We start from the raw sequence: 27,746 nt of genomic DNA, 5'->3' as shown, positions 1-27,746 counted from the left end.
ACCTCTTAGACCAATATATGTTGATGAAGAAGAGCAGAATATGTCACCTTTAACACCAAATATTTAGACCCAGATGGTGTTCAGATTTTGGGAGCTCTCACCCGTTTATTCAACATTAAATTAAATCAAATAATGAGCCAGGAGAGGAAGTATAAAAACAGCTGCTGCACCCTCATGCTCTGAAAAGTTATTCCAGTTTTTAATGACTAATTTAGTCCGCTCATATTTCTTCTGTACGATGACTTTCAGCTGAGTAGAGCAGCAAAGGTAGCTTCAAACTCTTTTATTGTTTCTTTTTAAAGACATGCCAGAGAGAGCGATTCCCCAGAAACACATGGCCGGCTCTACTCGCCAAACTCTCCCATAAAGCCCGAGCGTCTGAACGACACGTAACTTCTGCCGCGGCCGTGTTTGACTGATGGGATTCACATGTGATCAGCTGTGAGACCTGACTGAAGGAATTTGATTCCAGAGGGTGAAGCTTTGAATCTTTTTATACTCTTCCGTCCTGGTGTCAATTACTGTCAGGTTCCTGGCAGGTTCCTTTGATGGAGCTGAAGGCGGCATGCAGGGTCAGCGTTTTACAGTACGGCAGCTCAGGATCCAAATGTAGGGATTTAGAATCCATGCAGCGTCCGGTCACTGACACATTAGCGGGGCCAGGGTGTTAATTTGGTTGAACTTGAAGGTGTGGCCACCATGACCCTACGCATTGTTCATCATGTCACACTCCTCATACAGAGAGAGAGGGGTTCCAAATCTAAGTATTATCATATCATATGACTGTTTAAATTAAAATGATCCATAGAGCTGCCTCCATTTCCCAAACTATTGTGCAGCAGATTTTAATACAGCTACTGAAGCATGATGCTAAACAGAATATGAATGATGTTGCTGATTATCAACAAAGAAACACTATTTATTGAGGCTAACTCTGCAGGTGCCCGTCCCTCAAGCTTTAAGCTAACCAGACAAAATATCACAGTACAAAGCTGCAGAAGCAAAAAGGATGAACAAGCTAAGGAATGGAAATGAAAATGGACTGATGCTAACTCAAATCAAAGAAAAATAAGATCTATATTCAGAGTATCAAGCTTCAGTCCTGCATGGATCCCATAGTCTGTATAATAAATGGACGTAGTCTCCATGATGTCACCCCTCTGTTCCTGAAGCCCTGTTTTGAAGCCGGGAGCCATATTGGAAATGCTGAACTCAACATAACTTCTGTGGAGCGAATGTGACGTAAAGACCGGACCTTTAGCGTCCTCGCTAACAGCTAAAGTGTTCCCGCCTGCCAATGAAGTCAGCCACGCCCTTACTTGGGCAAAACTCATACATTTTATATCCTTTGAAAATACAGAGTTATAAAAAAGTCCTCCCCTGATACAGAAATGAGGTATTCAGACCTAAACTGTTTTTTGAACCAGGCTGTAAACATGTTTATTTCTGCTGTAAAGATCGTCTTCTTTGAATGAGTGTGTGTGTGCTTTCTGGAGTTTCTGCAGCCAGCCTCAAGTGGACCCTTGAAGAACTGCAGTTTTTAACACTTCTGCATGGGCTTCATATTTTAAGACCAGAGGTTGCTGCTTGGTGGATCCGTTAGCTGACTTACAGCTTTCACAGCTACAACTATGGTGGCCAACATGGGCTAAAATGTAGCACTAGCCCAAAAGCTTGAACCTCCTGGTGTCTGAAAGTCTTTTGTTTGTTAGAGATGATAACAGCGACATTCCTCCAAAGCTAAGAGAACCAACGGCAGATGAGCTATCTTTTGAACCAGGCTGTAAACATGTTTATTTCTGCTGTAAAGATCGTCTCTTTGAATGGGTGTGTATGTGGTGTCCTGTGTTTCTGCAGCCAGCCTCTAGTGGACGCTTGAAGAACTGCAGTTTTTAACACTTCTGCATGGGCTTCATATTTTTAGACCAGAGGTTGCTGCTTGATGCAGATACTAGATAAATTACTGTGTCTGACTCTAATCAAGGCTGATTATTTTTATAATCATTTTAAAAGTTAATTTGAGTGTTTGATGCTTTTTTTTTTCATCTTCCAGTTATTTCTTTTAAAATTTGGGGCTTCAAATATTCTCTAATAAGCTTTTGGCACTGATATAAATCTGTCTATTTCAAACTAAAAGCTGTTATTTATTCCAATCAACTTCAAACCTCCTGCCATTTTTAGATATAATATAAGAGATATGAGCAAAATGTGGGCTCCCTCCCACTCTTAGCCCTCCTTTAATGTGATTTATCACTTTAGTTTAAAGGCTTTAAGTGAGATTTATATAATTATAGAATAAAATTGATCCATAATCAGGGTTTCTCTGTTTTTGTGCTCGTGCTCAGAGAAGGCATGGCGCTCCATGATTCAGACCTCTTCCATTATATGCTGACTGCATGGTGATGCATGAAACACTGCGCGCATTTGTGTGTATGTATGTGAGTGTGTGTGTGTGTGTGTGTGTGTGTGTGTGTGTGTGTGTGTATATATGTGTGTGTATGTGTCTCCCACTGTGCGCTACGTCCCCGGAGCCCGGCATCACGTCACGTGTCAGGGCTCCCGGTTGCTTGGCCAAGTTTTCCGTGTCAGATCATCCACGGAGCTCCAAACACACACACACACACACACACCAACACACACACCAACACACACTAACACACACACACACACACACAGGCGTTCCGGTCCTCCCGCGCGCATCTCCGCTCCACGCTGCGTAACCAACACCTCCGCGAGGATGAAGGACGGATGGATGTTCCCGTTTAACCGACCCGACCTCTCCAGGAGACTCTTTGCTCACTTGCAGTGATTTTTAAAAAGAGGATAACCTTTGAACGGAGGGATTTTTAGAAGGAGAGAGAGAGAAGAGAGAGAGAGAAGAGAGAAGAGAGAGAGAGAAGAGGAAGGAAAGAAAGGATTCCTGGGAAAGGCTGGGTGCGCTGAAACACGGAAAGTCACGGATCATGCTCAAGAAAACTTCCGATTCCGTCTCGATAAGGTATGTAGGATCAAATAAATCCCTCTCTGCTGTTTGAATGTTTGAATCTGAAGCTGAGTCCACTTTGAGCTGCAGGAACACACACACACACACACACACACACTCACACACTCAGGTGACGCGCGCTCCTTCATCCCTCCAGGCGTCTTTTTCTCGCTTGTGTCTTTATTCCCAAACCCTTAGGACTTTTTAAAGAACCATTCTCCTCCTCACACATCCAACACCTCTCCTCCTTTGTGAGGCTGGTATCAGTGTGATGCGCTCCTCTCTCAGCTCAGCCCATTAAAAAGCCTGTTTGAGAGAAAAGTCTGTTCTCTGGATTATCATGTTTTGTTCTCGATGTTATTCAACTTCTGTAATAATCAGGATTAGTGTGTGTTTCGTTTATTCTTTGTTTTTCTCCTTTTTGCGCATTCCCTGCCCACCATTGCGTGGTGTGGGCTCAAAAAAAAAAAACCCTCCAGTAGACCAGAGACAGAGCAGTCCATCTGTTCAATCACATAGCAACAGGAAGAGCGAGGAGACAGTGAGAGAAAAAAGCCCTTCTGTTGAAACCACAATATGAAGCTGAGGCGCTCACAGAGCTTCAAACTGCGTTAGGATGAATGTACTTTTATTAAATTCAACTCCATGAGAGGTTTCTGTTCTCTGTTATCCTCCAATCAGATCTGCTCAGCGTGGATTTGATGTTCCAGCACAGATCTTTGTTGTGTTTGAAGCTGAAGTGCTTCATGAGTCACGTTTTAACATATTGTGAAATCTGTGTCTTCAGTGTGTGTCGCTCTCCTCCTCTCCCATCTTTATTTTTCTTTACATCCTTGCATAAACACACTCCCTCTCCACCTCTCTCTCTCTGCCTCTCCCATCTCCCCATCATCATCAACCCCTCCCACCTCTCCTCCCTTAACGTCTCTCCCTCTCTCTCTGACCTCCCCTCCAGAGTGGCTCTGCCTGACGCTCTATCATGACTGATGGCGAGGGGAGAGCGCGCTTTGAGTACACAGAGGGCCCAGAGGTGAGGGGGCAGGAGCAGGAGCAAGAAGAGGAGGAGGAGGAGGTGCACGAGGAGGTGAGGGTCGCCATACAGACGCCCTACAGGTCGGACGCCCCGGGCCACAATGTCAACCAAGAAGAGGAAGAAGAAGAAGAGGAGGAGGAGGAGGTGGAGAGAAAGACAAGGAGCAGTAGCGGAGGAGAGTGGAGCCCCGAGGTGGAGGAGCTTGAGGAGCAGGAACCGGAGATGGAGGTTGGACCGCCGTTGGGAGTTCGAATCCACGCACCCATCCGTGATCCAGATTGTGTGTCTGAGGAGGAGGAGCAGCAGCCGTACCCGGCGCTCGCCCCGGTGGCTTTCTTCTGCTTGAAACAAACAACACGGCCTCGCAACTGGTGTCTACGCGTCGTCTGTAACCCATATCCTTTTTAGACTCTGGAAACCTCGCTGCCCGGCGCACGGTAAGACCAAACCTGTCCTTTCCTTCACACACGTGTGTGAGCTGATGATACACCTACAACCTCAGTCTGAAGGTATGTGACTCAGCCTCAGCAGCACATGACACCGCCGCCTGTCTCATTGTACTTTTCTAACCTGAGTCCTGTAAACCTTTGCACATACCCTGATTCTTTGAGACTAAACACGCTCCAGAATCCGGCTCCACACTTACTCCTGAGACCTGACGGCTCATTTGTCTGAGCAGGAGGGTTGAAGCTCTGTAGGATGCTAGTGTTTACGTGTGTGAGAGATTACAAATGAACTGAGAGGCTGCAGGAATAACACACAGGTCGGGGTGACGCTGTCTTGAGTTTGTCTTCCTGGTGCAGATGTTGGAGAGGTGACGGTATGCAGAGCTTCCTGTTTGCACTTGCTTGGTGTTTGGGTGTTGTTGTAATAACGTGTGCTGGTCTGGACTTCTGAATCCGCTTCTGCAATGTGGGACTTGAGTGCTCCAACATGCACAGAGTCTGACAGATCAACATGATTTAACTGTGCAACATGTGGACATTAGATTAGGAACCTGCCACACCTTCTTTAAGCAGGAACAGAATATATGACCGCCCATCAGGGACCCTCACACTAAGGATACACTTCACATTCAGCTACTAGCTACAGGATAACTCATCACTTTGACAGGCTAACAGGATGTGACAGATGTAGTTAATTCATAGCTGATGGTGAGGTTAGCTTTCTGTATTGATATGCAAACCAGTCGCAACCTTGAGCTAACAAAAGCTAACTTCCAGTCCCTTCCAATCTCATACCATTCGTTCAGAAAGGTGTCTAACAAGGATGTAAGGATATTAAAATATCATGTTATGATGATACCTTGATATCAAGTCCACAGTGCAACATTTATTTTCTCTATTTAGAAATGAATAGGACAAATCATGACATTAATTCAGCTCTGAGTTGCTAGTGTTTAGTAGCAGCGTCCGTGTTTGACTAAAGGATGTGTTTGCAAACCTGAGTCCTTCGTTTTCTACCACAGCAATTGTCTGTAGATCTTTGGTTTCATATTCAGGGATACATCTTGGGATCTTTTGCTCTCTCGCTCTGTTACTGGGGAAGTGAGGCAGCTAACGCATCCTGGATTTTTGTCCTTGTATCTTCTGGATTAACTTCCAGCTGATGTATTATCAAGTCGCTTTTCATATTGCATGTATACCCTGAAGTGGAGGTCACCCCAATGTGCATATATCTGCATCTTGTTTTGGTTTGTCCGCCACCTTCTCTCCATTCTCACATCTTCACACGAGGATACTGAAAAGCTTCCACACTTCAGATTTGAATTCCAAAGTTGCTCTGTCCTACCTCGCTGCTAACTTGTTGTTTTCCAATGTACTAGGCAGCAACTTGCAAAGCATCATGGTCTCTTTAGTCACCACTAGCTTAGACGACCTGTTACTTCATACCATCCCAGGTTTTGTGACACTTTCATTCTTGTGAAGTTGACGTTACCGCTACATCCTACTAGCTAACAGCCTTTTAAGCTAGGTTGTGCTTTAATGCTAATATTAGCTGAACTCTGAGGGTTTATAATTTGTCATCATGAAGCATTATTTTGAAATATAGAACAATGGGGCACTGGTGGCGTAGCAGTCCCGTATTTAGAGGTTAAAGTCCTTGTTGCAGAGGTCGCCGGTTCGACTCCCGGCCGGTCGACTATTTACTGCATGTCTTCCCAAACTCTCTACTCCCCACATTTCCTGTCTCTCTTCAGCTGTCCTGTCATTAAAGGCAAAAGGCAGAGGCTCAGGATTTCAACTCTTATTGTTGTTTCAGTGGAGGATCGAGCAGGAATGACTAATGTGTGACTTTTGCACATTTTAAAACCTGGATTAAAACATTATACAATACTTTTACACAACATAACAGCATTTTAGCTTCCAAACATTAGCATTACATCTGGGGAAAATGGTGAATGGTGAATGAGGACCACTAGAGTCTAACTATAAGCTGCTAAAAAGATACTCATCCATGCAGTTTTAATGTTATTTATGCTGATGTACTGATTCAGTCTTTCCTGGAATAGCAGAGCTTTCAAAGTGCACAGATAAAAGTAGTGCACATGTTTGCATCGAGGAATCATCATCAGAACAAAGTGAGCTCTTTGTCAAGTTTGACATTTCCTTCTTCAGGAAGTCACAGCCTTTTCTTTCCTCTTGCATTCTTCAGACTTCTAAATATTAAATCTGGTGAAGGATGTGTTGTTCTTGTTTCAGAGCTCCACGCAGCCTCGTCTGAACGCTGCTGTTTTCGTATCAGTCCAGAGGTGCCTGCCCTCTGTGTCTCAAAGACACCCCTCACCCACCGTGTGCACTGATTCAGGTTCAGCATCATCTTTGGGGTGACAGCATCTTCTTTCAGGCAGCCATTTTGTGCTAAAAAATCACTCATTTTAAATGAATGCCAAACAGTCCAAGAGAAATACGTGTTTAGCTGCTCATGTCTGACTTGGTGTCTATTATTACCCCTGAGCCGAACATCCGGCCTGGATGGTTTTCATCTGTGGGATGTTTTAACACACTGGAGCAAAGATGAAAAAGAACATTATGTGCATCCAAATCCGAGCACTATAAAAGGAACTTGAAGATGAACCGCTGCAATATTTTCTCTCTCCTGATGCGTGGGGTGGGCTGTGTAAAAACAAAATCAGGACCTGAGTCATATTTATTTGATGAGAACATCCCTGAGCACCGGGAATCTAATGAGCGCTGTAATGGGAGGATGAGAACACCAGACAGATCTGGAGACTGTCTCAGGTCCTCTGTCTGTCTGCAGGTTTTAAACATGCTGGGGACTCTTTAACACACCGGCATGATGTTGTCATGTAGATATGTGTGTGTTTGGCCTATAGGAGTGAAAGTGAAGCTCTTAGGGAATATGCAGACAGGTAGATGAGCAGCTGGATGCATGCACAGAGTCCGTTGAAGTGTAAATGCTGCAAAGCAGAAGATGAAGATGTGTTAGCGTGGATAATGATTCTTAACAGATCCAGATCGAGTCGGTGATTTGAGCTGGAAGTCAGTTGATGACTTAAAACAAAGGTTAAAGGTCATCTGATGCTTCCTCAGGAGAGTAATATATGTGAAATGCCACTCTGTAAAGAAAGCTGTTCAATGCAGCGCCCCCTGCAGGTCTGGAGGATCATTGCAGTGTTTTTTGCAGAACCTTGTTTCCATAAACATCATATTTCTGCTTTTGCATGAAGAGTTAAATTTGCACCTCTCTGGTTTTTCCATCCCTTTACTTCAAATGTGCTCCCTTTGTGCTGCTGCAGAGCTTCTGACCCCGTTGGCCACCGTGCATGTGCTCCTCAAGTGCAAATAAATGTGGCCATGCTCCGTCATGCCCTCTGCAATCCCACATGATTCGCTCAGATCTGTGCACCAGAGAGAAAGATAACCAAACTGTCACACCCCTAAAAATGAGTCAAGCTTCACAGGAGTGGCATCCTGCGAATGAAAGCAGGGCTGAAGCTTGATTTTAGAGGACAGAATCACCTTCTTCATGGAGATTAATCAGCTGGTTTTATTAAAACAAAGAAGAAAGTTTAAACTATCAGAGTTTGGTCTGTTGTTTTGAAAAGCAGGACACTTTACAGTGAAAAGATTATCCTGTCAGGACTCTTGGTGAACGTTTTAATGGAGACAGAGTGTTTAATGTCCTCGAACATCGTTTGGCATTTCAGTTGCTAGATTACTAATGACACAGCAGCCAGTATGGAGCCCAACATGACAACACTGAGACTGAGATTCAAGGAAAGAGCCATGCAGCCATGCAACACAAGATAACTGAGACAGGAAACCAACAAAGTCATGGCTGAACGTATGCAAAGCAAAGTTCTTCTAAAGGCAAAGCTGCTATCTGACAAGCTTGCATATTTTGAGCTCTGATTCACACGATAGGACAAGTTTAAGGGTTGAATAAATATCCACAAGTTTGAAGACAAATTCAAGTTCAAGTTCACTCAAGATCAGGAGTTAAAGACCAGAGTCACGCCCTCCTCTTCTGAACCCGGTGCCCTCAGTCAGTAGGTCAGGTTTTGTGGAGTATTAGAGATCTTGCCGTCTCTAACAGAAGCTCTAGTTGTCACAGACTCGACTATAAAACTGGCGGTTATGATCTCAAACTGCCTCGTCAGCCATTATCATCCCCGTCTAATGTCCCTGAGCAGAACAAAGCATCTCCACTCCAAGGTTTCTGTTCTCAAACGTTCCCTTTGAGGATTCATATCACAGCGTGGACTCCATACCGTTCAGTGTAGGCTCTCCACAGACCGGATCATGAAATGAGCCTCATCACGCTCTCAAACTGAACCACTCGGTGAGGTAAGATTATTACACAACTCCGGGACGCTGCCCCTGCAGTGGGAGCCGTTCCATCCAAGTTGGTCTGAGTTTAGAGGGGATTGAATTGGCAGACCTGTGTGCAGGCACTTGGGGAATTATACAAATGCACATCTCGTCGGCTCTTTTAAGACGAGTACAGCATGAAGTGGATCTCCTGCCAAGCTTTTTTTTTTCTCCTCACATGCTGGTGCTCACATGGAAGAAGGGAAGGTGTGTTTAGACGTTACAAAGTTTGAGAGCAGACATTTCACATTTCAGTTTTTAACTTTCTTTCAGATTCTTGATTTGTTTTGGGTTTTATGCCAGAAGTGGAAAACGCATCACAAGTTTCCAAAGCAGCGTTTTTTTAAAGGGACTGATCTCAGAGCGGGTTGTTTTGTCCAAACTGCAGATCAGAATCTGGAGAGATCATCGGTATGAAAACAAAAACAAAGATAGAATAAAAATAGAAGGACTGGAACCGGCTACGTATCGTTATGCAAGTCAAAATATAAACTGACAGGAACTCACAACACACGACTAACTAACCTTCAAAGTGCTTGGACTTAGTCTCAGAGACGTTGGGTGAAGTTGAGACCACAGCTACAACATTCTCACCTGTCAGTCAATAAGCCACGCCCCTTTTCATGCATAACATGGCATAACTGTGTGCTCAGGCTTTGGCATTCCACACGTGCACATGGAAGGGCAGGGAGCTCTCAGAACAGAGACAAAAGTAACTTATTGCATGCAAATAATAATTCTCCTTGATGAGACGGGTCTTGACTGAAATCTCAGCAGTGTATTTGATTTGAGAAAACAGTTTGGCACGTTGGCAGCTAGCTTATGACTTCAACTAGACAAGCCAGAAATAATAATAATGATAATAATATAATAACTTTATTTATATATATATGACCTTTAAAAACAAATGTGGCAGGATTTGGATGACAGAATGAACCTTTTACAGACAGAGAGGAGTATAGAAATGATAATGGGGGCGCTGGTGGTCTAGCGGTCTAAGCGCCCCACATACAGAGGCTACAGTCCTCGTCACAGGGGTCGCCGGTTCGATTCCCGGCCGGTCGACCATTTCTGTGCATGTCTTCCCCCGCTCTCTACTCCCCACATATCCTGTCTCTCTTCAGCTGTCCTATCAAATAAAGGCAAAAAGGCTAAAAAAATATATATATAAAAAAAAAGAAATGATAAAACTATAAATAATTAAATAAATTAATTCAAATTAATTTCTTAGATTAAAAATAAAAATACATTAATTAGAAATAAAAAGCAATTAAATGGAATAGATGCATAAAAGTGAGTTTGCAGAAGACTTTTCAAAGATGTCACTGACTCTGTGAGCCTTATCTCCTCGGGGAGGTCGTTCCAAAGTCGAGGTGCTCTGATGGAGAAAGCTTGATCCCCTTTGGATTTGAGCCTTGACTTTGGAACCACCAGAAATGCCCCACCTGGGGATCCAAGGCCGGGAGATGGCTGGTATGGTTCGTATGTTGTCAGAATTCTGGGGTGAGATCCAGACAAGCTTTAAAAGTGATCAGTGAAATATTAAAATCAATTCTAAAACGCAGGAAGAGAGCGGAGAGAAGAGAGGAGTGAATATGGTGGATGCCATCTCTTCAGACACCAATGAGTGACATCCCTGAGAGTACGTCCACCTTTTATAAAGTCTTTCAACTTAAAGTGGTCTTTGTTTGAAGTATACACCAATAAAAAATCCAGTCCTGTTTCATCTTCAGCAGCATTCAGGGACCGAACAAAGTACTCTAATAGCTCTCTCCTGTGATTAGAGATGAGATGTTTAAGTGGAGACGAGAGCAGGAAGGTGAAGATGAAACTCTTGTTTTAACGTTACACTCACAGGGATGTAAAGTCTCTGAGGGGATGAGATAATAAAGATTTTATCTGGAACTGGAGCAGGCACACGAGGACAGGAGAGCGCTGGATTCTCCAAGTAATCCAGTTGGACATGTAGACTCAAACACATATGGCTTATTGCTGTCTGACAGATGTTACTGTTGCATCACATTATGTGTGTTTTTGTTCACAGCACTGCAGCGCGGCGGATAATACTGCAGAGCTTTACTACCGAAGTATGGGAGCAGATGCACCTCTGGCCAGCACATGTGCTTCCTCCCCGCCTGCCCAGCTCTCTTAATAGGACGTGTTTTTGTCCGGCGTCAGGAGGACTGTTTGTACCAAGACGGCATGGCTAATGAATAAGACACACACGCTGTCACATGCCGAGCATCGCACTGTAGCTGCTTGTTTGAGAGCAGAGCCAGGTTATGTCATAAGAGCAGATCTCTCTGGACAGCTCTTTGTTTCATTTGTCTGAGAGTGTGTGTGGGTGTGAAGGGACTCACTGTTTCAGCGGCGCAGGGTTGGTGGTCCACGTTGGGCTGTGTAAATATTATCTGCAGCGTAAATGCTCTGTCACTTACGCACACAACGGCATGTACACTTCAGTCAGAGTGTGAGCCTGAAAAGGAGAGGCGGATAGATGAAGGTAAATAGTTGGAGACTTTGTTTTACAGCTCTACCTTTTTCCTGAGTTAAGTGCTGAGGCCGGTTGTTTAAAAGTAAATGAAGTCCAGGTAGGGCGCCGGTATATTCCTGCCTGTGCAAGGTCTGTTTGTGTTTCTTGAAGTGGAGATAAAAGTGCAGCTTTGTCAAAAATGGGATTCTAGGTTTTAGTTGTGGCATTTTTAAAGGTGACATATCATACAAAATGTTCTTTTTAATGGTTCTCTCCCTGAAATATGTGTCCCTGTCTACAAACCCCCTGAAAAGTCAAAGAATCCATTCTGCCCCTGTTCTGATTTCTCCACCTTTCTGTAAATGTGTGTGAAACCAGCCGTTTCAGTTTTCAGTGTTTTTCATACGTCACAACGCCATCCGGTCTGTAACAGGAAGTCAGAGCTCGGAGCTTGTTCAGCCCATAGACTGTATAAAATACAACTCAACCCCTCCTCCGTTTTTCATTCCCTGCACACATGTGTGCTAACAAGGAGCTTAGGAGGGAGGCATGCTAGTTGTAGGCTGTCTTAATAAACACAAAGGTCGCTTTGACTCCCCACGTCTGCAGATTTGAAGATCTAGTGGATGATTTTTAGTTTTCATGGGAAAAAGTGCTAGCGCTAGTTAGCATAGCCACATAGCTACATGTTGGTAGCTGTGTACCAAGACACACGTCGACATGCTGACAAATAAAACAACAAGAAACACTAAATCTGTGACCAATGGTTCAGAAAGGTCCTGCTGCAGGCGCCTCTCCGTCAGGATCAGATTCTGGATCAGATTCAGAGGGTTGAAGTAACGCGGGTCTGTGAGCAGCCGTGTATATTCAGCCAACATGTAAACATTAGATCAACGTGCTGGACAGCCGAGGACACACCCACTTCCTGAGGGGGCGTGGTCAGAGAGCTCATTCTCATTTAAAGGCACAGACACAGAAAACAGCCTGTTCTGAACAGGGCTGAAAAAGAGGGGTTTACAGGCAGACCAGAATCTGATTTCAAAGTGTTTTTATGAGCAATAAACTTTAAAGACATGTTTTGGGGACCTCTTAGACCAATATATGTTGATGAAGAAGAGCAGAATATGTCACCTTTAAAACCCATCTCTTACTCATGTCTGAAACCACTTTCCCGTCCAGCTCTCTGTGCACAAAAATACAAATTATATTCTGTATTTTTTGAAAGCTGCTTTAGTAACTCATAATTACAACACTAGCATTTCAGCACAGCAGCGTTTCCCATCCATCATGCTTATTATGCCCGGTATTGATCAGCTCCGCTCGCTCGTCTCATCTTGTCCAGAGAAATGTGTGTGTCTGATCGAGCTGCAATTACAGCACCGGGCTGCTGGAGCTGTCTATAATAGTTATGGCTTTGCTCTTGACTCTTGCAGACGTAGAATACAATGCACAGATGAAAACGGCATGGATTTATTTGATGGGCTTTTCTTCTAAACAAGGACCGCTGAAAGGAGAGACATGCTTCTATGTGAGGATGTTTTTGAACTCGTTGATCCAACAGAGAGACTGAACTATGGATGAACAGCACCAGACTCACTCCTTCTTCTTGTTTGTTTCATAAATCATGGATCAGAAGTTTGTTTTTAACTCTGACTGTCAACTATTATTAAAGAAAGCACAAAAAGATGAAGACTGTCACTCATCCAGGGAAGTTTTTAATCGCCTGAAGGCTGTTTTCATTAGTTTGGATAAGTTTGTCAGTCTTGTAATTGAGCTCCTGGTTACATGTGAATACTTTCAGCTTAAGTTTGGATGTTATGATCACAAATGAGCTTCTGTAGCTCTTCAACAATCCAATGTAGAGTGCTCTGCAAAGTAGATTTATCTCTGTCCACATTCCTTCTCTCTTCCATATCATCAGCAGTAAAGTTAACTCTGCAGATTGATCAGTGCTGACTTGGCTTCTTGTTGAGTCCACTGAAATGATCTAAAACCGCTCTGATTGGTAACACACACACGAAACCATCTGAGAGTGTGATCCTTAAAAATATCCAAAGAAGAACCCGACGAGGAAATGTAGAACAATTCATTTTAGCACATCCTGTGACACCGTCACAAGACTCGGTGTTTGAATGGTGCGATAGAATAACAGGCTGATTAGATCAGATTCAGGCTGCAGACAAGGTTAATCCATTACTAACAAATGGATTTGTCATGCTATCTGTCTCCATTAGTCAGTCTCCAAACATGTGTGAGCGGGCTTCTTCTGTTTACATGAATTAATACAGATGATGAGACACAAAGTCACATAAATCAAAGACACTGAACTCAACCTGTCGAGCTGACTGAGATCTGAAGCTTCTGAACGCACTCGTCACATAACAGGACTTTGTTTTTAACTCTGGGTTAAAAATACACGAGTTAAATGAGTTGAGAGGATTTCTCAGGACATGTGATTTAAACTGTAAACTGGTTTTATGAAATTAAAGAGAAAATGAAGGCTTTCAAAGAAGTTCTATTAAAAGTCATATCCTAAGGTCAGGGTTTAAAAACATCCTGAGGGACTGTATCCTTATTAATAGGAGCTCAGTGTGAGATATACCAACTATCGACCTCAAGTAACCTTTAACCCAGGGATACCATGTGTCAGGGTGAGGGGGGTCGGGTTTCAGATGACAGTTAGGGGGTTCAGGAGTAACTGGCATTGGTAGACAGGTATCAGTCAATGGGTGTTGGGTAATGGGTGACAATTATCGGGTAAAGGGTATTGGGTATCAGATTACCTTTAAGGTGTATCAGGTGAGGGGACAGGGGTATCGGATAGCAGGTAAAGGTCATTAGATAAATGGTTTTGGTAAACAGGTACCCTGTATTGGGGTATTGGTAACAGGCAATGGGTAGTGGGTCATGGGGGCCAGGTAACTTGTATGGGGTATCAGGTTGTAGGGTAAGGTGTAGCAGGTATTGGATAAGGGGTATGGGTATCAGATATCAGACAATGGGTATTAGGTAATGGGTGGCTACATAAGAAATTGGGAACCAGATTACTTGTAATGGGTTTCAGGTATCAGGATGTGGGGTAAGGTGTAGGGTGTATCAGGAACTGGGAATCAGGTAACTTGCTAGGGGTATCAGGTATCAGGTAACAAGCAAAGTAGGGGTATCTGGTTGGTGGGTAGGGTGTATAAGGTAAGGGCTCTGGGGTATTGGTAAACAGGTACCATGTGTTGGGGTGGTGGGTACATGGTAAGGGGTATGGGGTATCAGGTATTGGGTATCAGGATACTTGTAATATGTATCAGATTGTGGGGTTAGGTGTATCAGGTAACAGTTAAGGGGTCGGGGGTATTTTATCACAGGTAAGGGTTGGTGGTTAAATGGTCTTGGTTAACAGATACCGTGTATTGGGGTTTTGGGTATCAGACAATTGGTTCCTGGTAAGGGGTTTTGATATCTGGTAATAGGCAATGGTTATTGGGTAATGGGTGTCAGGGGTATTTTGGGGTATCAGATAATGGATAACAAGTGTCAGGTATTGGACATTGGTTAATGGGTAACAGGTATCAGGTAGAGATGGAGGATTCATTGGTTGTGGCTGCTGTTGAGCGACGTTAGCGACCCCCCCTTTGTATCCATTTGGAAATTCTGCAATCCACCAGCAGAGCTCAGGTGTTGTGGAATCCGGGGGAAACATGCAAACCCTAGATTGAAACCCAGAAGTGTCTTGCGGCATTATTTTACTGAGTCAACACCAATTATTTGATAAAATGTTAATTTAACTTCAGCAATTTTATTTCTCATCAAATGCAAAACAACAAAAACAACAACATGATATCATAATTATAAATCAACCATTGGACAACCTGCTCTCAAATAATCAGCATTGACATATCGTCCCCTAACAGACGGTATCAGGTCCTGGGGAACCTCTAAGGGGTCTTGGTATTGGGTCACAGGCTACCCATTATTGGATATCGGGTAAAGGGTGTTGTGTATTTGGAAAAAGGAGGATCTTGACTCATGACGGTTCCACAGTGAGTCACGTTTTTCCCGTCTTTGCTTTCTATCATTTCTGATCCATCAGAGATAAAGTCACGTCTGGGAGGCTCTGTCTCAACGGTCCTACGTTTATCCTGTCCACTTCCTCTAACTCCAACAGTGATGTCATTGCCTTTTCTCCGTGGGGTGTGTGTGTTGGTGTGTGAGTATGTGTGTGTGTGTGTGGGTGCTTATATGACTTCATCGCTGCAGTGTGAGGGATAAAGAGACTTTGCCTTGATGTCAGCAGGTTGTCCTTTTCCTGCTGCCACTTTAACAGACACCCTGAGATTTGGGCGTGTGTGTGCGTGTGTGTGTGTTTGTGTGTGCATCTCTCCCTCTGCTAGTCTTGTCTCTCTGTATTTACACTGAGCAGTGTGTCTGTGTGAGTGTGTGTGTGTGAGTGTGTGTGTGTGTGTGTTTGTAGCTTGTTATATCTGGCTGGTGCTCATGATAACAGCAGATTGGGGGTCATGAGGTGGACATCGCTGCAGAGAAAAAGGGATCCTGTCTCTCTGACGTATTGAAATCTGGCACACCACTCACAGTCCTCACAGTGTTTGTGTGTGTGTGTGTGTGTGTGTGTGTGTTTGTGTGTATTGTGCATCTATATTTACAGTGTATGTGGAGTGAGTCTAACTCTGCTCTGTAGTCTGTAGTGGAGAGGGAGATGGATTCTAGGTTATGAAACAAGGCATCATACATCCTTTATATTTCAGAGTATTCCCAACGTGCAGGTGTGTTTCAGGTGATTTGTAGATGAAATATTAAAATAATTATATTAGATGTTGTTGATTAATAAAGCTGTGTTTTAGTATCTGATCAGTAAGATCTGTGATGATACTCTGCCTTGTGTGAGTGTCGTAATGTGAGGAAACAAATTGCATTTCAGTGTAAGTCTGTTTGTTTGCCTTCCAGGTTTTTAATGTTTATGTCACTGTGCAAGTCTGTTTGTGCATTTCTTGGTGTGTGTGTGTGTGTGTGTGTGTGTGTGTGTGTGTGGTCAGTCAAGCGCGTGTGCACAGGGTGTTAAGGTGTGTGTGTCCTGGGATTACTTCCAGTACAGTAGGATCTCTGTTTATCCCCGGGCTCACTGTTTACAGAGTGCTTCGCAAAATGATCTGGAACTAATAGCGCTGACTTTTATGTGTGTGAACGCGCAGTGGATGTGTATACTAAACGCTGCTTGTGTGTGTGTGTGTGTGTGTGTGCTTGTGTGCATTCACACAGACACCATGTGTTTAGGCAGTGACCCTCTCATGCCTCAGGCCGCGAGTGTCTCACTCCACAGAGCACATCAGAGTGTGTGTTTATGTGTGTGTGTGTGTGTGTGTGTGTTTGCACTGCAGGGCGGTTTATAGCTGTGAAATTGTGGAACCCACCAGCGTTACGGGCAGGGCCGCTGTGATTGGACGCTTTATATTGGCCTGTTCAGCTCTGTGATGTGTAGTCGATAGAAGCTGAAGGACTTAGTGTATAGTTCTACGTTCAGGGCGATGCACTGTTTGGAGCCGTGACCAGCCCTGAATTAGGCCACGCCCCCTTTTAATGTGTGACCAGCCTAAAAGAAGCATGCATTATTTAATTGTGACTTAAAAGAGGTTAAAAATAATGTATTTAAACAATATTGCATGGCGGGAGTGCCATTATCTGGATTATCAGCATGGCTGTGATTCGATCATAGTCAGGCGGATGCAGGCAGAGCACAACCGCCAATGTGATATCGATAATCACTTTGCAAACCTTTTTTGCTGTGTCTGATTTCACCTGTCTCAAAGGTATCATCACTGATGCTCGCTCTGGTCTGAACCTGGGTGTCTTTGCTGATGCTCACCCTGCCTTGGCGTTCCACGTATGCACATAGAAGGGCAGGGAGCTCACAGAAGAGAACCATACTGCCAAATATGAATGTATAGTTGTTGTGCTCCAGAAAGTCATCTAATGCCATAACTTAATTGAAACAGTCACAAGGATGCGGGCAGAGTACCGGACATATCGCAGCATACCGATAACTTGTACAACAACACGACCTCTAGTGTGACATTAATTAACCTCCTCCATCCCAGCTCCTCCTTTTTCAGCTGTGAAAGTATCGTCACTGATGCTCACTCTGGTCTGAACCTGGGGGTCTTTGCTGATGCTCAACCTGCCTTGGCATTCCACGTATGCACATAGAAGGGCAGGGAGCTCACAGAAGAGAACCATACTGCCAAATATGAATGTATAGTTGTTGTGCTCCAGAAAGTCATCTAATGCCATAACTTAATTGAAACATAGTCACAAGGATGCTGGCAGAGTACCCGACATATCGCAGCATACCGATAACTTGTACAACAACACGATCTCTAGTGTGACATTAATTAACCTCCTCCATCTCAGCTCCTCCTTTTTCAGCTGTGTCAAAAGTATCATCACTGATGCTCGCTCTGTTCTGAACCTGGGGGTCTTTGCTGCTGCTCTGCCTGCATTGGGAATCTCAGAAGAGATCCATACTATTAAATATGAATATATAATTGTGTGCTCCATGCAGTCATCTAACGCCATAACTTAAATGAAACTGGGTGATACCCATGACTTAAAGTCCCTGTGCTGTTATACTCCTTAACCACACCCATGGAATGTCTCTCGTCCAATCAGAGGACTCGGTTGGATCTTCCTGTTCTTGTATTCCTTATTCTTATATTAGTATTTAGTGCCTCCTGTTTTATTTTGTAGTTCTTGCTCCCTGTGTGTCTGGTTCAGTTTTACTTCCTGCCCCTGTGAGTGTCTTCTTCCACTTTGATTACCCTCCTAAGTCACACCTGTGTCTCTGTCACACCTGTGTCTGATTACTGTGTTTATTGAGTCTGTGGGATCTTACCTTCCTCATGCTGTCTTTGTTTTTGTTTGTTGTGTTTTTGGTGTTTGTGGATTTTTCTGGATCTTGGTTATTTCTATTTAAAAAGTAAGTGCTTCTCCTTTATTCCATCACACTGGCTGTTTCCCCCCTGTTTATTGTCTTTAGGTATCTTAAGCTAACTGACTGTCATCCTGTCCTCACCATATCGTAGTGAGGTGGTATTTAAACACTCTGGAGAGGAAGTGAAGACACATATTTATCCTAAAATGTCAGACCCTTTCATGAAAGGTGTGAAAGCTGTGCAGAGGGAAGTCTGTGCAGTGTGGTGGTATGCATGAGACATCATGTTGTCATCTGTGTGTCTCAGCCAGGTCATGATTCATCAGAGCATACTGATGGGCCTGTTGAGACAAAAGGTCAAAGGTTAACCTGAGAGGAGCTTCTGTTTGTTGGTGTTCAGGGTCAAAGGGTTGATCTGTTGAAGGAGCTGAGTATTGAATTCTCCTGTCGCTCCTGTCGCTCCCGTCCTCGGCTTTTATTGCACGGCGTTATTTGGGTTTATTTACTGCGGCACGGAGGACCCGAGGGGAGAGCCGCAGACAGCCATGTGACACCTCTGTGACACACGTGGGGTTGCCAGACGCCTCTTTTCACCTGCCAGCCGTGAGCCTATCTGGGCAACATGTTCCTTTTCCTGAATTGTCATACATGGACGGAGGGTCAGGACCCTTTGGCAACAAAACAATCCAACACCTGAGCTCAGGAGGAGGAGGGCACTGCTGTCGTTTAGTTTAAAGTGTCTGTTTCACACTAGAGTTCAGAAAGTTAAGGCAGGGAAGGTAAATATAAAGACGTGTTTGAAGGCTGATAACGTGCAGAACTAAGAGAGGGAAGAAGAGAGGAAGCTGCTGCACATGACAACATTTTAAAACTGCATGAGTGACTGAGTTTCATGCTTCCTTTTACCTTATAAGGAATACAAAACCTTTTTTTAATCGAGCACAACAAAATCCAAAATCCAAACAACAGAAAAATCATCAAACATCTTCAGAGGATCTGAATTCAGTGAGATCGATCCCTTCTGTCTGCACAGCATGTCTCAGAGGGCTGTCCGTCAACTTCCCCGTCATAGGAGTCCCACTCTGATTGGCCGTCCCACACGGGAGGCGGGCTTTCTCGTCAGTTGTTGCCATGGTGATGTATCGTTGTGATGATGGTGTAGAAGAGTAGTCTGCTCTTCCAGGATTCAGCCCACCATCCGAAACCTGCTTTGTCACAGAAAACGAGACGTAGTTTGTTCCTGATCGGAGGGAAATGAGAGAGAGAGAGAGAGAGAGAGAGAGAGAGAGAGAGAGAGAGAGGAGAGAGAGAGAGAGAGAGAGAGAGAGAGAGAGAGAGAGAGAGAGAGAGAGAGAGAGAGAGAGAGAGAGAGAGAGAGAGAGAGAGAGAGAGAGAGAGAGAGAGAGTTAAGAAGGATGGAAGGATGACTACAGAGACAAAAGGATATTCAGCAGGATGTAAAAGAGAAGGGTGAGGTGGAAGAGCAGGAAGTTAGAGGCTAAAAGTCAAAGTAAGAAGAAGAAGGGATGAAGAGAGGGATGAGGACAAAGAGAGGCGAGTCTTAAGTGTGAGGAACACGGTGTAAAGAGAACAGAAATTGATCATTGAATCTCTCCTGTGTGTACCTCAGTGTGGTTATCTCATCTTTAGATTGGACACGGTGTCTGACGGGTCCAAAGTGTGAGTGACGAGCGTCCACCTCTCTGCTTTATTATCTCTCTCCGTTAGCTGAAGCCTGCTGCAGTGAAGATGCAGCTTTTCTTAAGACACAAGCAGCCCCCCTCCTCCCTAACCTTAGTTATGTCTCTCTCTCTTTAGCTCTCTCTCTCTGTTTGTCATTCTCTCTCTCTCTCTCCCAAAAAAACCTGCAGCTCAGTAACGTGCGCTCTTCCTTTGTTTCTCCTCATTTCTTTGTCTTTTCCAGACGCTGTGAGTCCTGACTGCTAAAGCAACAAAGAAATTATTAATATTAAGGACATTTTCTGCAAATTTTGAGTCTTTTTATGTTTTTCTAATAAGATGAGAATTTAAATAACAGCAGAATTTTTATTAGAGCTCAAAATGAAACCAAATCATAAATCAAAAATGCAGAAGAATACAGAATACAAATGATAATGATAATATTTATGTGTTGGCCCTACACTATGTGCAGCTTCACTTGTGTACACTTCAGTCAGGTCCACATTATCTGCATGCTATACATTATATTTGGCGGTATGTCTCTGTTCTGAGAGCTCCCTGCCCTTCCATGTGCTTACGTGGAATGCAAAACACATTATGTGTGCTCAGTCCTGATTTAATGCTCAAAGGCTCCTGATCTAACATCTTCTTTTGGATCTGGAGGTACTTTATGGTGCTGTGAACTCCATGCCATGGAATGAATGTTTGACTAATGCAGTGTTTAGGGATTATTGTGTTGTTGTTGTCTAATTTGTTATGTTTTGTGGAATAAGCTTCACTTGTTAGTATCTGTCCCCTACCAAAAGCTTTTGGAAGCTAATCTGGGGCGTCCTTTCATGCGTCTTTATTCTTCTGTAGTTGATTTGTTGGACTGGTTTGTGTTTCTTGACGTATGAAATAAAACAAAAGTCTGAGGCGGGGAGAGCACACCTCCCCTCTCTTTCATGTGCATGCATGACAAGCCAAGACAGGGAGAGCACACCTCCTCTGTCTTTCATGTGCATGCATGACAAGCCAAGACAGGGAGAGCATCAGCATAGACCCCCAATCAACAGCTGCAGACTGGTTCCAATTTCCTACATAATTTATCTCATTGAAGAAACTAACTTGCAGAAAGAGAGCAGCTTGTGTCTAAATTTTCTGGTTTGACCAAGTCCCATCTGTTCATATGGAGGAGGGGATTTTATGACCTATAATAATAATAATTATTTGTAGAGCACTTTTCAAAAACCAAGTTACAAAGTGCTTCACATGGGCAGCAAAGGAAAACAGGCAGTTCCTAAAAACACAGGAGTCAAGATAAAGAAATAAAACATTTTAAAATACATAAAATTCCCCTAAAAGAACTCTAAAGGAATAAAAATGTTTTAAAATATATCTCTTAAGACGGTTTAAATTAAATTATATTAAATGATATTAAATTAAATTAAATTAAATCAGAATAAAATTAAATCAGGAAAGGCTCTACAATAAAAGTTTGTTTTCAGAAGATATTTAAAAGAGCTCACTGACTCAGCAGACCTGATCTCTTCGGGACCTACACTGCAGCCTGTCACTAAAGGTCTCAGCTTCACTTTTGGGGAGCTGTCGTGTGGTCCATGTTTGTACACAGTCTGCAGTGAGGAGTCAATAAAACAGTTTAGCTGCTGAGAAGCTCTTTGAGTCAGGAAACCGCAACGCTAACACCTAGCTTACGAGTAGCGAGGTCAATTTGTATCCTCGATACTTATAAGTGGTCAGTATTGATCAGGTGAAGTGAGCCAAAGGAGTGAACCAAGGACATACACTGTAATGAAACCAGAGCTGATATGCAGAGAGTTGTTTGATGGTTACAGAGAGACGTCGTGATGTTAAAGAGTCTGACTGCTGTTGTGATGAAGGACCGGCTGCAGAGATCATCTTTGCAACCAGGGATCACACGTCTGTGCAGCAGCATGAAAAATGCATTTACAAAGCCGGACCGAGGGATCTCTTTTGGACGATGAAAACACTCGCTGGAAAAAAACATTTCTTTCTCTCCCATCTCCTCTCTCCATACCTCATCAGCCGCTCCAAGGCCGTATTGATTTACAGGCGTGAGTGTGTGTTGGTGCGTGATGTTTCGGTGGTCAAAAGGTCGAGCTGCAGGGGGAGAGGAGTTCAATGGAAGTGGATTTACCCAGATATATAGGCAGAGAGTTGGCAGGTGTAATCACTGTATCTCAAAGTGGGTCTTCTTACCCACACACACACACACTGTGTTACTCAAAATGTGAGAACTACCCTCAGAGAAGTGATAATGCATTTCTTTCACTGGAGGAGAAGTGTGAGAGGGGGGTGGTCAGCGGACCAGTGCTCCCCGGGGACGATGCATCGTGCCTGGGTTGAGCTCGGCGGTGGACCCTCCCTCTCTCCTGGAGCTCCGTCTCCTCAGAGGCGTGTTTAGTATTCAGTTATGTTTTTAGGTCATAGTGCTGTGTTGCGTTTGGTGTTTTGCAGCTGCGTTGCTTCTCCTAATGAGCTTTTTTTTCCCGTTGTTGTTGTTGTTGTTGTTGTCGGTAATGTGTGTGTGTGTGTGTGTGTGTGTGTGTGTGTGTGTGTGTGTGTGTTCCCTGCTGTTCTGAGCAGTTTCCTCTTAGTCAAGCTCCGCATGAATAACACAGGAGTCCTCTCGCTGCTGCTGTTGATCACATTACTGTTTGAACGAGGGCTGGAATGACGAAAACGCTAACACACACACACACACACACACACACACACACACACACAGAACACGGACAGGAAGAAGATGCACAACATTTCATTTCACAATGAGATGCCTCTGAGGCAACACCAACGCCAACCTGCACCAACTGACGAATCATTCCTGCAGACCGGCTCTTAAAGACACAAATCCATCACATGAAACATCTAACCTGCGAATAAGGACGGGGGGGGGAGAGAGCATGCATGGATGCTCACACATGCAAAGAGTGCACATCTGTAAGTGCATGTTGTAGTATGAAAGAGTAATGCAGAGATGGATGAATAAATAAAAGATCTGGGAATCCCATCAGCATCTTGCACTCGGTTGTCATGGCACTGCAGCCAGCTCGGCTCAGTGTGAGTGAAAAAAGGAGATAGTGATCAAATCACTGCAACGTTTCCTCATGTGTGTGTTCGAGGTCTCCGTTAACAAAGAGGAACATCCGCTGTTCTTATTGCCTCTGTGTTCTGCAGCACATGATTATTTACCTTAATGCACTTCAGGGAGGAACACTTTGAATGGTATGCAAAGGGTTCTGTTTTTTGTCCTTCGTGCAAGAAGTGTTGATGAATCACCGATCAGCTGGCTTTACTGTGTTCAGGAAGAACAGCATGTATGGAGAGCAAAAGAAGGCCAACATCCTGGCTCCTGTTGTCAGTAATCTGACAGCAGTTTATGTCATACCATAAACAGATATCTATCTACATCATGATGTCACTATATCAGCAAACTCAAGACCTGGCTCCTGTTGTCGGTAATCTGACAGCAGCTTAAGGTCCCACCATAAACAGATATCTGCATGCAAGAAAAATCTGTCCTAGATCAGGAGTTTTATCCAACATCCAACCTTCATTTAGCAAAAGAACCCTTTCTGAAACTCCTTCTGAGGACACATCTTCCTCTAGATGAAAACTTAAGACCCGCTAGCTGCAAGAAGATCACACAGCCTCTGTGTAACTTACTATTTACAGTGAAACTGAGACTCAGCAGAAACAGATTGAGGAGTGCTTCTCTCAGATAGGATAGGACAGTGGAAAGAGTAGAAAACAGGGAGAGACATGGGGTAAAGGGACGCCTGCTTCAAGGATTGTAGCCTCTGAACGTGGGAGCTGGAGCCCCGTTGTTCAAGGATTTTAATTTTGCTTTCTTCTCTTGAAGACCAAATTGATGTTGACTTTCTTATTGATTAGATATCTGCATCAGGATGTGACTATTTCAGCTAACTTAAGACCTTATTAATGCAAGAAAATCACAAGAACATCAGTTTCCTTTTCAGGTTCATGCTGCAGAAGTTTGCCAGACTAAGGCCTCTGTTTAACTTACTATTTACAGTCAAACTGAGACTCAGCAGAAACAGCTGCAGGAGTGCTTCTCTCAGATAGGATAGGACAGCGGATAGAGTAGAAAACCAGGAGAGAGAGGGGAGTGACGTGGGGTAAAGGGCTACAGGTTGTACCGAACCTGGGCCGCCTGCTTCAAGGATTGTAACCTCTGAACATGGGTTGTGGAAGTTTCACTGCAAGGCCAAACTGGAGCCTTGTTGTTTAAGCATTTTAAAAGTTGTTTTCTTCTCTGGAGGACCAATTAACATTGACTCTCTTATTTATAAAATATCTGCATCCTAGTGTCACTATTTCAGCAAACTTAAGACCTTATTAATGGAAGAAAATCACAAGAACATCAGATTCTATTTCAGGTTCATGCTGCAGAAGTTAGCCGAACTGAAGCCTCTGTTTAACTCAATATTTACAGTGAAACTGAGATTCACTGGAAACTGATGAATTGGCTTGAATTGAATTATTGCGTCTCGTTTGGTCGACCGTCTTTGTGCCGAGTGTGTTTCTCTGTGCAGCGTTAGAGATGCTTTCACAGCAGCACGGTGTAATGGACGCAGCCTGATACTTAACTGCATCTCTGAAGGGACCCTGAAAAAGTGCAGCCTGCTCTCTCTCTCTTTGCTCTGCAGCACGTGTCTCTGCTTTGTCTACAAAATGGGTTCGTATGCAGCGAAGTCGGAAAATGTGTGGCGTAAGAGAGAGAGAGAGAGAGAGAGATAGAGAGAGGGAGAGAGGGGGAGAGAGAGAGAGAGGGAGAGGGAGAGAGAGAGAGAGAGAGAGAGAGAGAGAGAGAGAGAGAGAGAGAGAGAGAGTGCATAGGTGTGCAGATAAGTGTTCTGCAAAGAAAAGAGTTACAGCAACCCAGTTTTACGGCGGAGTGATGACTGACAGTTGATGGTTGGAGAAAAGTGCAAGCTGGATTTAAAGTGCATGTGCAAAGCAACTTCAAACAGGCGTGTACTGCAATTTTAACCTGTTTGTGTGTGTGTGTGTGTGTGTGTTAGAGAGAGAGAGAGAGAGAGAGAGAGAGAGAGGTAGAGGGAGAAGTCTAGGACAGTGGGATTCTCTCAGCGAATCGGCTTTTACTAGAAACTCTACCTGGTTACTAGGCAACAGAACAGCACTGCTGCACATCGGAGCATTGGGGTGGGGGCTGTCATATTAGTGTGTGTGTGTGTGTGTGTGTGTGTGTGTATGTGTGTGTGTGTTTCTTTGAGTGCTGAGTCAATATCTCCATTATTTATGACTTTTTTTTAGTGTGTGCAGAAACACAGAGCGAGGGTGGGGGGGGGGGGATAAAGGGTAATTTAAGGCTGTGTGTGTATTATTGTCTCTATATGAAGAAGCACAATATGTCTCTACCTCCTACAGCTGCACTAAAGTGAGGCCAAAACACCCCCAAATTCCCCCCCTGATGGAGGTAGACATCTTGCACATTTGAAGCCAGAAACCAGGTGAGGGATTAGGTGGTGGAGCGGTGGTATTGACGCCTCTTCCACTCACAGATAACCACTTTTAATTTACCAGTGAGGTGTTGAACTCCCTCAGGTCTGCAGGTCGTCTCCAATCCGTCACAGCACCAGATCTGATAGGTTTCTATTCTAGTCGATGTGTTAACTTCCACTGGATCCACTCGGTTGCGTTCCGGCTGAGTCTCTTCTATTTGTGCCGGATGCCGGAGCACGACGCATCAATCTCAACAGAGCAGATGGAGCGGGACAGGAAGTCAGGTTTCACCAAAACCAAATGAAAACATCCGGTTAATTTTCAGAATCAAACACTCTGTGTTATCACCAGATCGTATTTCACTTAACTACAACAACAAACCAAAGTCATGATGAGCGGAGCCAGGCCTGGAGTCAACAGGTCAGAGGTTTTCAGAGGACCAGAAAGACAACATGGATGAGGAGAGGAGGAGGAGGAGGAGGAGGAGGAGGAGGAGAATCCTTGATTCAGGGATTACCGTGGGGAAACCTCGGTTACATGACTCCAGCTGTCCAGCGGACCGGACATGGATCTGGTGGACGTCCCGGCTCTGCTAACTTCTTGAAAATGTAACACTTGGTCCTTAATCTACATGATTTTAAAGTTTGAGCCATGTCTCATCTGTTTATATGGAGGGGGCGTGGCCAAATGCGTATTCTACAGTCAGTCCAGGGAGCTTCTTTTGGGCATTCTTGGTGAATCTAGAGACACTACATGCAGGCGTGAGTCTAACTTCTAAAAGTATGTGGGAAAGCTTTGGCAGCAGCTGAAGCGGCGTGAGATCCTCATCACCTGAGGGGAGATGTTGAATCCACACACCGCTTTCAAAGCTGCTGCTGCCGAACACAGCCTCACTTTTAAAACGCCGGCAGCACGCGCCCCAGAGACAGAGAGAGAGAGGCGTAGACGGGCTGTGTTGACCCGGCGTGCATACTCCTCATATCTGATGTGTTTTTGGGTGACTTCACCTCCGTCTGAGGCTGAAACCAGCACTGAGCTGAACTGACACTGAACTCACGAACAGACAAGAGTCAGAGGAGACGTCACGCTCGCTTTGTTGCTCCATCGAACGCAAACACCTGAGCGTCAACTCTGCTGCTCCTCTCGTTCTGCTGGAGTCTGCTGAATTATGAAAGAATGATGTAAGTCATATGAACGTGTGAGCGCAGCAGCAGCCATTATTTGCTGCATGTTCGAACTGGGACGCGGTGCAGCTGCAGTGTGAGTCAGCTCAGGAGTGTGTGTGTGTGTGTGTGTGTGTGTGTGTGAGGGTATCAAATGAAAATGTGTCAGTTTATGATATTTCCTTCAGCCGCAGATTGAGATGCAGCTCACAACCGGCGGAGCTAAAGTTTCACACACTGATGGAATAACGATTAAAAGAGAGAATCAGATCACATTTTTATGAGGACGTCTGTTTCTGATGTTTCAAAATGACTCAGGTGGAAATGTCTGGATCTGAGCAGTGTCTGAAAACACACTCCCTGTGAGCTCCACGGCTCTTCTGCTTCCCCTTAATTCAATAACATCTAACAAAGACGTGAAAACAACAGATAGACATCTTGTTGCATCAGCAGCAGCTTCAGACCACGTGGTTCATTTCTCCTCTCAGCCTCCTTTTTATTCTGATTGGTCGATGATGGAGATTGGGGGTCGACCGATATTCACTGCTCTTGCTTTTAAGTTGCTTTTAAGTTGTTCAATGCTGTCATATTTTTGTATTGTCTCTGTCTCTAGATCTCTCTGTATGTCCTCTCTGTTTCTTGACTTGTCTTTTATTTATTGTCATGCCACCTGTGTTGCCTTCTCGCCCAGGTCGTTATTGCAACTGAGAATTGGTTCTCAATGAACTCACCTGGTTGAATAAAGGTTAAATATTGGTCTTTCAGGGGCCGATACTGATACAGATAATTAGTAGATCATGAGATGTTAAAACAGATGTTTGGAACTGGTGTGCATCTACATTAAAAATACAAATATTACACTTCAAATTTAGACTATAGACCTGTCATTCAAATAAAGAGGCTACTATCTGTTACAGTTTTAAGCAGTCACACAAATGCACACATTTTCCACTTACTTACCTGCAGCTAGCAGAAGTTGTTAAGTGTTGCAGAGTAGTGAGTGAAATCAAACCCAAAAGGAAGGACACACCTGCAGTGGAGCCAAAGAAGCACACTGTAGGGGTGCTGGTGGCCTAGCGGTCCAAGCGTCCCACATACAGAGGCTATAGCCCACGTTGCAGAGGTCGCCGGCTT

The 27,746-nt window shown here is 44.2% G+C and overlaps 1 protein-coding gene across 4 annotated transcripts in view; it reads left to right on the top strand.

Annotated features, from left to right (window-relative positions):
• LOC117831783 (coiled-coil domain-containing glutamate-rich protein 1-like) overlaps positions 1 to 4,484 on the top strand; it is a 64,588-nt gene extending 60,104 nt beyond the window's left edge. For 3 of the 4 annotated variants that reach the window (XM_034710624.1, XM_034710626.1, XM_034710623.1), the window contains one exon: positions 3,939 to 4,484. In XM_034710624.1, the coding sequence (XP_034566515.1) occupies positions 3,963 to 4,424 (462 nt within the window). In that variant the 5' untranslated portion in view covers positions 3,939 to 3,962 and the 3' untranslated portion in view covers positions 4,425 to 4,484. Of the gene's footprint in view, positions 1 to 2,844; positions 2,999 to 3,938 lie in introns of those variants that run through there. The other variant, XM_034710625.1, reaches the window with a different exon arrangement.
• The last annotated feature ends 23,262 nt before the right edge of the window (positions 4,485 to 27,746 follow it).

The sequence above is a fragment of the Notolabrus celidotus genome, chromosome 20 (genome assembly GCF_009762535.1).
Source record: "Notolabrus celidotus isolate fNotCel1 chromosome 20, fNotCel1.pri, whole genome shotgun sequence".
Lineage (NCBI taxonomy): Eukaryota > Metazoa > Chordata > Actinopteri > Labriformes > Labridae > Notolabrus > Notolabrus celidotus.
This window is presented reverse-complemented; position numbering and strand designations above follow the sequence as displayed.